Source organism: Polypterus senegalus, chromosome 4 (assembly GCF_016835505.1).
Source record: "Polypterus senegalus isolate Bchr_013 chromosome 4, ASM1683550v1, whole genome shotgun sequence".
Lineage (NCBI taxonomy): Eukaryota > Metazoa > Chordata > Cladistia > Polypteriformes > Polypteridae > Polypterus > Polypterus senegalus.
Window position 1 is genome coordinate 242,125,676 of NC_053157.1, and position 12,084 is coordinate 242,137,759.

At 39.8% G+C, this 12,084-nt stretch overlaps 1 protein-coding gene across 1 annotated transcript; it reads right to left on the bottom strand.

The window, feature by feature from the left end:
* Nucleotides 1-2,796: 2,796 nt before the first annotated feature.
* Nucleotides 2,797-8,038, bottom strand: LOC120528352 (zinc finger protein 678-like). The gene is made up of 2 exons (XM_039752497.1): nt 7,828-8,038; nt 2,797-5,200 (listed from the first exon to the last, which is right to left on the bottom strand). Exon 2 carries the CDS (start codon nt 4,923-4,925, stop codon nt 4,065-4,067), a length of 861 nt encoding a protein of 286 aa, XP_039608431.1. The 5' UTR covers nt 4,926-5,200; nt 7,828-8,038; the 3' UTR covers nt 2,797-4,064.
* Nucleotides 8,039-12,084: the final 4,046 nt, after the last annotated feature.

Here is a 12,084-nt window from a genome sequence, read left to right on the forward strand (position 1 = left end):
AAGAGAGACTCGCCCTCCCGCAACAGTGCTTTGTTGTCCCGCCTGTGAGTGTCAAAGAGAAAATCGGCGGCGCCAAGACACACCAAAGGTCTTCACCCGGAATGAAGGCTCTCAGGAGTCAAGGGATAGGCAAACAGAGTTTATCGTTTTATTGCAATAAATAACAACACGGACTCAAACCAATTCGGCCAAATCAGCCTGAGCTCTGAACAGTTCAAAAATCACAGATTATATCTCATTTCTTATCATTCTGACCTCGCTTGAAGCAGCTCATTCGCTGCTTATTCTAACTCCCCTTTCCTGTAGTTGGCCTGTCAAATTCTTTTATGATGACCACGGTATTTTTATTTTCTTGTCAATTATCTTGATTTTTCTGATTCGCTTATTTTTAGGTCAGCTGAGAGCAAAACAGGTGTGTTCCCTTCTTCCATCCTAGGGCTGTCCTTACCTTATTTTCCTCCCTTCCCGGGTCCTCTCACTAGATTATATTGGCAGCTAAAGCCAAGCTGCAATTAAAAAAGAAATACGGCCTGTGCCTTTATTTAACCATTAGCAGGCCTTGCTTACATTAATATTTCCACTAAGGTTAATGCTTATATATTTTCCTATATTTATTTATGCTAATACATGAATATATTAATTTTATTTTCCATATGAGGTGTTTTCCCTCCTATCTGTTATTCCCATGCCCCGCCTTATTTTATTTTTATCCCTGAGCCGGTATTAAACTCCGTCCCGTTCCAGGGAGCGTACTAACTAAGCATTCTCAACACCTCACTTATTCGGTGCCCAGGTCAAAAGTGCTCCTTTTCTACTTTTTGTTCTTCCCACCCATTCTTTCTTTAATATTCCTTTCAATTCCTAGGGTTGTAATCACTAGCTATTCTAGCACCTTTATTTCTGTCCGGAGGCACCTTAATCGGCTAAGATTATCTTTCCCTGTCAAAAAGACCCCAGGAACTCACCAAAAATTTTCCTTCTGTGTGGAAGTTTCTACTTCACTCGACTTCCAGGAAAAAATCAGAGGAAGTCAAGGACTCCTCATGCAGGACTCATCCGAGGCAGGACAGTCCTAACTTTTTCCGGAGCTGGTCCTCCCGATCCAGCTGGAATCAGTCCTTTTGTTCAGGCTGTCGCTTGGCATTTCCTGTCCCCATACAGGCCACCAAAATCTGTGGATGCTAAAATTGGAAACAACAGGAGGCAAACACCAATTTAAAGTATAAAGAAATTTCTATATTCTTGGTGAGTCAAAGAGAATAGCGTAAGAGCTCAGTGCCACTGACTGGTCAGATCAGACATCCTGCTGCCTAACGTGGGGCCTCCCTCTATATATCTAGTTAGTGTATTAATAAAAAAAAAAAAACACATGGCACTTCATTTTGAGGTTATATATAAATTAAAATAGCTTACGACTACCTGAATTGGAATGTGTACATTGCTTCTTTCAGATAAAGAGGTCATCAGGGCACTCACAGTTTTAAGAAATATGCTCAAATAGTTTTAAGTAAGAATTCAGAAACTGTCACATTGATTTATAATATCACAGGGTGTTCTGTTAGTATCAAGAGGTCAGCAATTTCTCATAAAAGAAAGGAAATTAGTCCCTAATTCTGTGCACAAGCCTAATTCTTTTATTACCTAAACTAGGCATTAAGCCCGTTACAATAACGGGCACTAAAACAGTATTGCATAAACGTTATTAGGAACAGTCTACAGTATATTAAATGGCAAGGGACCTTGACCTCATTCTGTTTGTTGTCTTAATTTTTTTGTTAAAAATATTTTTGCAAGAAGCCTAAAGCAAAATAATATTAAAAATAAAATAGAAACGTATATGACAATACAGTAAGTATAATTAATATTGCCTTAGTGTAAAACTTTATAACAATCTGTAATACACAATATCTGAAGAAGATATTTAGGAAAATGTTTTTCTTTTTTTAACTCAGGAAATGTTTCAATAAAATTTCATTATAGACAACATTTTTTGTAAACACTCTTGTTCAGGACCATCTACAACGTTGACAACAACATCTGTAAAACTTCTAACTCTTGATAATGCAACATATAACTGACCGTGGCTGAATGCTGGTTCTGGCAAGTAAACGGCAACTTTTTCTAAGGTTTGCCCCTGAGCTTTATTAATTGTTATGGCAAATGCTAATGTAACTGGAAATTGTCGCCTTCTTATGGTAAAGGGTAAATTAGTAGAGGATAGAGCCAAATCAATACGGGGAAAATTCTGATGCTCATTTTCTTTTTTACAATCGATCTATTTGATCGTATTTTTTATTGTCTTTCAGCCTTTCTTTTGTTAATGTTTACTTGCTGAGCTGACCGTTCTTCCATGAGATGTTGCTTATATACAATTTGAGTGTCTGTGTCTTTTGTCCTACTTGACGTTTCATTTTTTTTTGGGTGGCATGTTGTTAGTAGATAGTTAGTTACTAAACCTGCATGGGACAGTATTTGTGGCATCTCCCCAGCAATGGATTTTATGTGCGTGGCCGCGACTACCCAATCAACACTCTCCCCAGCAATGCTGTCCTTAATTTGCTTATCATACGCGGCCGCGGCTACGCCATTCACTGTTTGCCCAGCTTCCAGTGTGTGTGCGACCACGGTCTCCCCACCAATGATGTCCTTTATTTGCTTATCATGCGTGGCTGCAGCTACGCCATTTACTGTGTGCTCAGCTTCCAGTGTGTGTGCGTCCACGATACCGGTCGTGCATTTTGTACCGAGTATCGCGCATGCGCACTTCACCAAAAGACACACACACACGGACACCTGGACGCACACAGGGTTTTATTAAAGAGGTTGAAGAACAGATGATATAGAAATAACAAATCATATAGCTCTCTACAGCATGATTAATACAAAATACAGTCCTTGGTATTGTGAAGTAACTACTTATCATTACAGTTAATGTTTTTTTCTTTCACAAACATTACAAGTTCATTGCTCCTGCACCTAGAAGTTGTTGAAGAAAATTCTTGCTGTTTGTGAAATATCTCTTGTATTCCAGTGTGAGTACATGTGTGGCTCTGAGGATAACTTACATCTAGGATCTGTTTTCCACTTTCAGTGTTTTGTCCACTATTCTAATGTATTTTTTAACTACTTTCAACTGGAGTCCTTTACCACATTCAGGAAGATTTTTCTTCATTTCTATTGAATGAGGATCCAATGAAAAGATCATTTGTCATTTCTGGGACAGACTTTACTCCAATATGACTTTGTGTGTGTCTCCAAAACCTTTTTCTGGAAGACTACCCTTTACCCCATTCAAAACAGGTGTACTGTTTCTCTCCAGTGTGGATCGTTCTGTGGCAAGTAAGTGCGTTTGGACTTGAGAATAATTTGCCATAATCTGGACAGCAATTAGGTTTCTCTCCAGAGTGAATTCTCATGTGATCTTTAGGAGTTCTGCGGTCTGAGAAAAGCATGCCACAGTCAAAACAGCTTTATTTCTAACCAGAATGAATTATTTTATGATTGTGAAGGAATTGATATACGAGAATAACATTCCACATTCAGTACAATTGTAAAGCTTCTCTCCAGTATGACTTTTGTATGCTTATACAGAGAATTAATGTGCGAGAATTGTTTTCCACCTTCCAAGCTAAGGTGAGGTTTCTCTCCAGTGTGACATCTGATGTGACTTTTGATGGTGCTTTGTTGTGAGAACTGCTTATAATATTCAGAACAACAATAAGGTTTATCTCTAGTAAGAATTCGGATGTGGCACTGAATTACACTTAAATATAAGAATCGTTTCTCACTTTCAGAACAGCAATGAGATTTTTCTTCAGAATGCATTTTGGCATGTTGATAAAGACCTTTCTGGCTTGTATAACATTTGCTACATTCAGAACATACATACTGCATTTTCGCTTTACTGGGAGTTTGTGTGTTTACTTGAAAAGAGCTAATGTTTAAAACTTTTTTCCACATTAAGAACAGCAATATGGCTTCTCTCCAGTATGAATTTGTATGAGCCTTTGAAAATTGCGTTTGTTAGAAAATTATATTGCACATTCTGGGCAATAACGAGGTTTTTATCCTGTGTGGATTCTTCTGTGCCTCTGAAGATTGTTCATACGTGAGAACGATTTACCACACACTGAACAGCAATGAGGTTTTTGTCCTGTGTGGATTATTCTATGACTTTGAAGAGTGCTTCGCCTTAAGAACGACTTACCACATTCTGAACAGCAATAAGGTTTTTGTCCTGTGTGGATTCTTTTGTGCCTCTGAAGATAGCTCCTCCTTAAGAACGATTTACCACATTCTGGACAAAAATGAGGTTTTTCTCCTGTGTGTATTCTTCTGTGCCTCTGAAGACTGCTTCTCCTTATGAACGATTTACCACATTCTGGACAGCAATGAGGTTTTTCTCCTGTGTGAATTGTTTTGTGCAACTGAAATTCACTACTCAATGAGAACAATTTACCACATTCTGAACAGCAATAAGGTTTTTGTCCTGTGTGGATTCTTCTGTGGTTCTGAAGATTGCATCTCCTTAAGAACAATTTACCACATTCTGGACAACAATAAGGTTTTTCTCCTGTGTGCATTCTTCTGTGACTTTGAAGACTGCTTCTCCTTGAGAACGATTTACCACATTCTGAACAGCAATGAGGTTTTTCTCCTGTGTGAATTGTTTTGTGCAACTCAAACTCACTACTCCAGGAGAACAATTGCCCACATTCTGGACAACAATAAGGTTTTTCTCCTGTGTGGATTCTTCTGTGCCTCTGAAGATTGCTTCTCCTTAAGAACGACTTACCACATTCTGAACAACAATGAGGTTTTTCTCCTGTGTGGATTATTCTGTGTTTCTGAAGATAGCTTATACATGAGAATGATTTACCACATTCTGAACAGCAATGAGGTTTTTCTCCTGTGTGAATCTTCATATGCCTATTAAGACCACTTTTGTATGTGAATTGTTTGCCGCATTCCAAACAACAATTTTCTCCAGTATGAATTTTGATTTCTTTCTCCACTTGTTGTCTATCAGTTTTGATGGCTTCTGTCTGTGCTGCTCCAGTAGCACGGAGAGAACTGCACTGCAAAAATGCAGCTGTCTGGTTCTCTGATCCCCTTGCTGATTTCTTTATACCGTTCTCATTGTAATGAAGAGAGGGCTGACCAAATGAAGGTGGAGAGAAGCTGCCATTCTTCTGTACATCTGAAATAACACAAACATTTTAACTATTTAACTATGCTTATCCAAGTCGATTTAAAACATTTGATACACAATTGGTTACATTTCTCTTGTTCTTCCAACTAGAGCCCAGGCAGGTCATGTGACTTGCTTGTTGTCACATGGTGCCAATAGCTGAATTTAAACCTGCAACTTCAGGGTTTGATGTCCAAATTCCTAACCACTACCTGCCTTTTAAAATGAATGAAACAGTATAAGTAAAGTGGTGGCACACTGGCTGGAGTTTCTTCCACACACTGAGGTGCCATTTATGGTCTGGCCTCTCCGTGTGAGGTCTTCACATGTTCTCCTGCTATCCGTTCAATTTCTCCACCTTTCTCTTACATGTGAAAGACAGGCCTGATCTGATCAATTGATCACAAATCAAAATCAACCGATTTTCACTCCAAATGACTTGACCGATGATCAGCAAATTAGCTGATCTTAACATCTGATCTTGAATGATAAAAAGCATGCAAGTCAAAGTTCCAGCATTACCAAAATACAGAAACACGTCCTCGACAGTCTAACAGTTTTATTTCTTTCCTGTAATATTTGTGCAAAAAGAAGTCACTCATGGAGGATTCTGTGCTAACACTTTCAACAATACAAACCTTATTCAACATCTGAGAAGTCAACAGTTTGTGATTTCAAATGCTGAGGCGATATTTGTGCAGTCGACTACTATCAAGTCACTCATGGAGGATTCTGTGCTAACACTTTCAACAACAGCAGAAACAGTGGAATTTGTAAGCCTGGACAACCAGTCACTTTCTGTTCTGGAAGATGTCACCTTCTAGATCATTTAGATCCACAATTCCATCTGCCAGTGAGTGTTTGTTGACTGAATTATTTCTATAATTAATTAACCAGGCATTAGATGTTTTGATTAAAATCGCTTTTATTAGCCTTTCAGTGAATGTCTAGGTAGATGGGAGGAAACGGATGCAGAGTTTCACTGAGCTGGTACAAAAATATAAATCAATATCAAGTGGACATCGATTACTTAGAAACTGCAATCAGCCCTCTTATTTACATGTTGGGTAGAATGGTATGAGCCTAGTTTTTAGGCCTAATAAAATAATATTAATAATGCATAACAATCATTGAGTGTGAATATTCACTATACAGTTATGAATTCTAACATATATGACATATTGTAACATATCATCATCATAATGATTTTTTCCCCAAATTAAAGAATGGTACAAGAACAAATATTTCACAGATTATTACAAATCTCAAGCATATAGTCTCCTTAGTGCCGGTGTCTCGACCATACAGATGCAGCTGGAGCGAAAGACGACAGCCGAGAGATCCAAAGAAACTCCCTGCCAACAGAACTGCAGAATACATGAAGAAACAGCGAGGGTCTGTTCAGTTTGGCAGCACACGTCGTGGATGACAGGAGGACCAGACTGTCCTCAGAACATGAAGAGATTCTTATATTCTTAGATAAGAACCTGAAGCGTTCACCAAGACTGTCTCGTTTTTGTTCTTGTTGTGGTAGATGGCTACAAATATCTAATTGAACATTTTATTTGATTAGAAATGTGGAGTATGATTAAGACATGTCTTTTGTTTTTGTTTTTTTTCAGCTTGTTTTTGTTCATTATGTGTGCATTATGAGTAAATGTTCTTCGTGTATGCTGTAAGCAGTAGAACTTTATTATGGAATATGAAGTTTATGAATGGCTAAAAATACATTTATTATTTAAAAAAAAAAGAAAAGAAAACAGTATTTTTATTATTGATATCAGCAGGTCCTAATGGAATGGAATGGGTGCTCAGTTGTCCTGGGGTCAAATCCTGCCCACAGTTGTTCTAAAAAGGGGCTCTGAATGGCGTTTCTGGTTATTCTGGTTTTCTCACTCATCCCCATAAACATGCAGAGGAAGTGGAGTGGTGACTCCAAATTGACCCGATGTGACTGTGGGAGACGGAAGGGCCCAAGATCATCTCCAAGTGAAGATTTCACACCACGGCCAACTTGTCCAGGCCATGCTGCCCCAGCAAGTTCAGGCTGACAGCAGAACACAAAATGCTGAAAGAAGACCCTGAGACCCCCTGAATGTCATCATGGCTTGTACAGGTAGCTCTTGTCACTGTTAACGTCAAAGTGCACGAGATTACCATTAGAAAGATGAGACACACATTAGGTGGGCACTGGCTTGAGCAAATTCACTCTTATTTAGTGCATAGGGCTGAGGATTTTATTCTTACTTGTTTATTTCTTTTTGTGGACATTTCTGCCTTAACTGCCATACAATTTAAGAAATATACATGAATTTAACAAAATATGACTTTTGATATTCTCATTGAATGTAATACACTGTTGGCCTAACATACGTCACTGCTTCAGTCAGAGCTTCATGATGTTCAAGTCATGCGCTCAACACTTTAGATTTTTTCTTATTCACCCAAGTTATTCTAATTTATCATTTATTAGGAAACCTGTTGTTTGTTATCTTGCACCCGAGAAGGTGGTCTTTATCCAAGTTCAATTAACCGTGTTTTCCACTCTAACTTTAATCTTCTAAAAACAACAAAGCACCCACCGTTAGAATTTATAAACAATCTCTTTTTTTTATATATTTAATTACATTACTCACTTATTCCAGCACTCCCAGGTGACTCTTCTCCTCCTTTCACATTTCCCTCGGTGACTTTCTCTTCAGACTCCGATAACTCTAATTTCAGCTCTACAGAATTCTCCTGTGTAGCCAGTCGTCCCGTATTAGTGGACCAGGGCTGTAAACTGGATGGAGATTCTTCACAGGCCTCTTGCTTGAAAATATCCTCAGTTTCATGCTTTTGAAGTCCAAGACCAACAGAGAAATCATTCAAATCCTCAGCTTTAATGGCAGCAGTCACCTCTTTGCACTCCTCCTCCTCTTTAAAAACTGAAATTCTATCTTCGTGATCCTCCAGCTTCACACACATATCCTCTGGTGTGAGCTGCTCACACTCCTCTTTAATGTCCACCGTTCTATCATCCACACCATCTTCTTTGGCAAAGGCCATGCTCTGTGGGAAACTCTTCTCTCTCTTAAAGTGTCTGTCCTTCTCTTCTCAAAGTCACTTCTCACATGGACAGCCCTGAGCTGGAGGCCATTAGACACCTCAGTGTATGGCCAAGTGAAATAGGAAAGCCCTGTGAAAATAAAAGTGTAGAATTAACTTCATAAAGTCAGTAAAAATAATGAGCACACTGCAATGTCAGAATGCCCACCATAAAATTTGGTTCAAAGTCAAATTTTCTTTAATTTCCTCCTCTGCCTCAGTTTAAAATTATAAATCAAACAACTCAAATGTCATCAAAGTGCACTGCAGACCTTCATTAAATGGGATTGGCATACATTTCAGTCCCACCATGTACATATGACAACACTTTATCTACACGGCACCATCATGTTTGGACACAGCAATGGCAGGTCTATTAAAGCTGTCATATTTAGCGTTTTGTTGGCTATAAACTGACATGAACGTCAAATAGAAGGACAGGATCTTCACATCATTGACACCTTCACATGTTTCAGTAAAGGAAGTGTTGTAAAGACAAAGAGACCATCCGAAATTTTGAAACAATTCATTCATTCAGATAAGAGTACATGGAGCTCCTCAGAAACTACTTAGTGATAACGGTGAAGAATCAGAGAGATGGCAGAGAATTTTAACATTGAAACAAAGACCACCGCTGTATACAGTCCCTGGGGTAATGGACTACCTGAGAGACACAATCAGACTTTCAATACTGGATGTGACTGGTTAGTGCCAGATTCGCGCCACGAGGCACTACTGGTAAAGAATAAAATGCACAATACTTATATGTACGGCTCATATCAGCCGGTGTTTGGCCGAAATCCAAATCTTCCTTGTGTTCTCATGGACAGACCACCCGCCCTAGAAGGCACCACTAGGAGTGTGTCAGAGGAGCACATATTCCAGCGCTACACACTTCAAGAAGAGTATTTAATGAAGCCGAGTGTTCAGACCAAATACAGAAAGCACTCCAGAGACAGGTTAATTCTGAAAATGATAAATCTGAGACAAAGTGGACAACAAAAGATTGGACTGTGCACAATGGAAGGGACCTGCAGATATCATTGGGCAGGATGGATTTGTGAAATGTGTCAGACGTGGAGGTGCTCTTGGACGGGCCCACCATTCTAGACTATGTAAAGTCGACGATCGACATACCCCCAGCAGTGAGAGAGATGAAGAGAGAGATTTATCTAACACTACATCAGATAATGAAGATAATGGAGATGAGAAGGAGACTCTAAACCAGGGGATGGAAAATCTTTCGGCTCGGAGGCCACATTGACTTTTAAAATTTGACAGATGGGCCGAGCCAGCACTAGATTAATACATGTCAAACATAAACATAAAAAAGGCATTACAGTGTTAATGTTCACTTTTAGTGGGAATTGTGTTTTTAATAACCCTTTTTTGCCACGGCATCGAAATCTGGTGTTGGTTTTGTTGTGGTAATTCTCAGAACAGATCTGAGGTGCTCATCGTCAACTGGCATCTGTGGGGTGCTTTGTTGGTGTTCATCATACTAAAAGTCTGTTCACACACATACTGTACGTAGAGACAAACAACACCAGCATCCTCTGTGCCATCTTCTGGATGTTTGGAAATTTGTCTGCGCTTAATGAAGTATAAAGCTCATCCAGTTTAAGAGAGCTGAACTTCTCCTTTAAGACGGTGTCACATTGGAGATCAATCAGTTCCAACTGCAACTCCTGTGGCGCCGTTTCAGGATCCTGTGTGAAGGGACAAGACACCAGCTGAAGTGACTTGTAAATTTGTCCAAAATCAGAGAACCAACAGCAGAATTCTCCATGCAGGTCGTCCCGTGATTTCCTGTATTTTTTCACAAGTCGAGGGGCCTCTTTCAGCGTAGCCAGTGTGGGGAAATGAGTGAATGAGTTGTTTGACATTTGCTTTGAGAATAAAGCTAGCTTGGTTTTTAAGGCTCTGACGTTTGTGTACATTTTATGCACAAACTGGTCTTTCCCTTGTAGCTTCACGTTCAGCTCATTCATGTGTGTCAGTATGTCCACAGCAAAAGCTAAATCACAAAGCCAATCTGCGTCACTCAGCTCAAGAAAATCGTCAGCTTTCTCAAGAAGCTCCAAAAATGAGATAATCTTCTTTTTGAGCTCCCACACTCGTCGACATACATTCCACAAAGTTAACCAGCGGACATTGGAGTGGTAAAGCAAGTCCTGGTGATCAGCACCAATTTCTTCAAGAAACTGAAAAAACTGACGATGCTGAAGTCCCCTCGCTTGAAAAAAGTTAATGAGTTTTACAACTGGCTTCACTACGTAGTCAAGCTGCAATACGGATTTACAAAGTGCTTCTTGGGGGATTAGGCAGTGTAAGAAAATTACCTCCTGCTCAGGGTTATCGTCTTTCACCCTCTCCTGGATTCATTTGAGCAACACAACGTTTTTTTCCAGTCAGATTTGGCGATCCATCTGTGGTAACACTGGGGAGCGTACTCCAAGGTAGCTTGTGCCTATTGATGACCCCTGACACGCGGTCATACAAGTCCTCTCCCCACGTTTTCCCTTTTGGGGATTCCATGGCCAAAAACTCCTCCATTATCTCATAATTGTCATTAATCCCTCTGATAAAAATTAAAAGCTGAGCGGTGTCCTTTATGTCATTACTTTCGTCCGGTGTCAAGGAATATAATGTCAATGACTCCGCTTTATTGTTTAACTTGCTAGCTAAGTCTTCATCTGTCTATTAGCTCAACACGGTGAGTCACTGTCCTGCGTGATAAGCTCATTCTTTCAAATTTGTTCTTGCTCTCAGGACACAAGATACCTGCTGTCTCTACCATGCGCTCTTTGAGAAACTCCCCTTCGGAGAAAGGCTTGCTGGTCATTGCTAATTTGAACGCCAGAACATAACTTGCCTTCGTACTTGATTCTTGGATGGAAGTTTGTCGGATAAAGGAGTTTACCTCTGAGCGGTAGCCGTCCATTCTTGCGTTGACTGGTTGTTAGCGTACTTAGCATTCTTGGTGGAAAAGTGATGACTGATGTTGTATTCCTTTAAAACTGCAACGGTTTCTTGCCAAATAAGACATACAGCCTTTGACCGGACTTCAGTGAAAAACTATTTAGTTGTCCATTCCTTATTAAACACTCTGCACTCACGGTCGACTTTTCTTTTCTTTGGCCCACTCATTGTTGCAGATGGGTTCAGAGCAGTGGCAGAGTAATAACAGAGAGTAACCCGGGTTACGCAAAATCAAGTAAATGTATCACTGCGCCTAATGCGCCACCTGGTGGAACGCCAGGCATTAACACTAGAATTACCAGAGCTGGTAATTCCAGTGTTAAAGGACAAGGTGAAATGAATGCAGTCATAATTGTGATATGATTTAATTTGGGCAATATTGTACCAAACTTCGGCGGGACAGATTAAAAAGACAATGGGCCGGATGTGGCCCGCGGGCCGTAGTTTGCCCACCCCTGCTCTAAACTATTTAGTCCCAGTAGAAAATTCCGATGTTGAAGTTGAGCAAACTCACAGGTTACGACAGAGTCGTTGTTGTTTGTCTAAAAAAGAGTCAAAATGTGAGATATGTGGACAGAGATAGTGGCATACAGATAAAGTATTAGATTGGGCTGACAAACAGAAATTGGTATACAGTAATCCCTCCTCGATCGTGGGGGTTGCGTTCCAGAACCCCCCGCGATAGACAAAAATCCGCGAAGTAGAAACCATATGTTTGTGTAGTTATTTTTATATATTTTAAGCCCTTATAAACTCTCCCACACTGTTAACATCATTAGAGCCCTCTAGACATGAAATAACACCATTTAGTCAAAAGTTTAAAC

Coding starts and splice junctions, on each gene's coding strand:
- LOC120528352 (XM_039752497.1), bottom strand. CDS start 4,925: ATGAAGATTCACACAGGAGAAAAACCTCATTGCTGTTCAGAATGTGGT.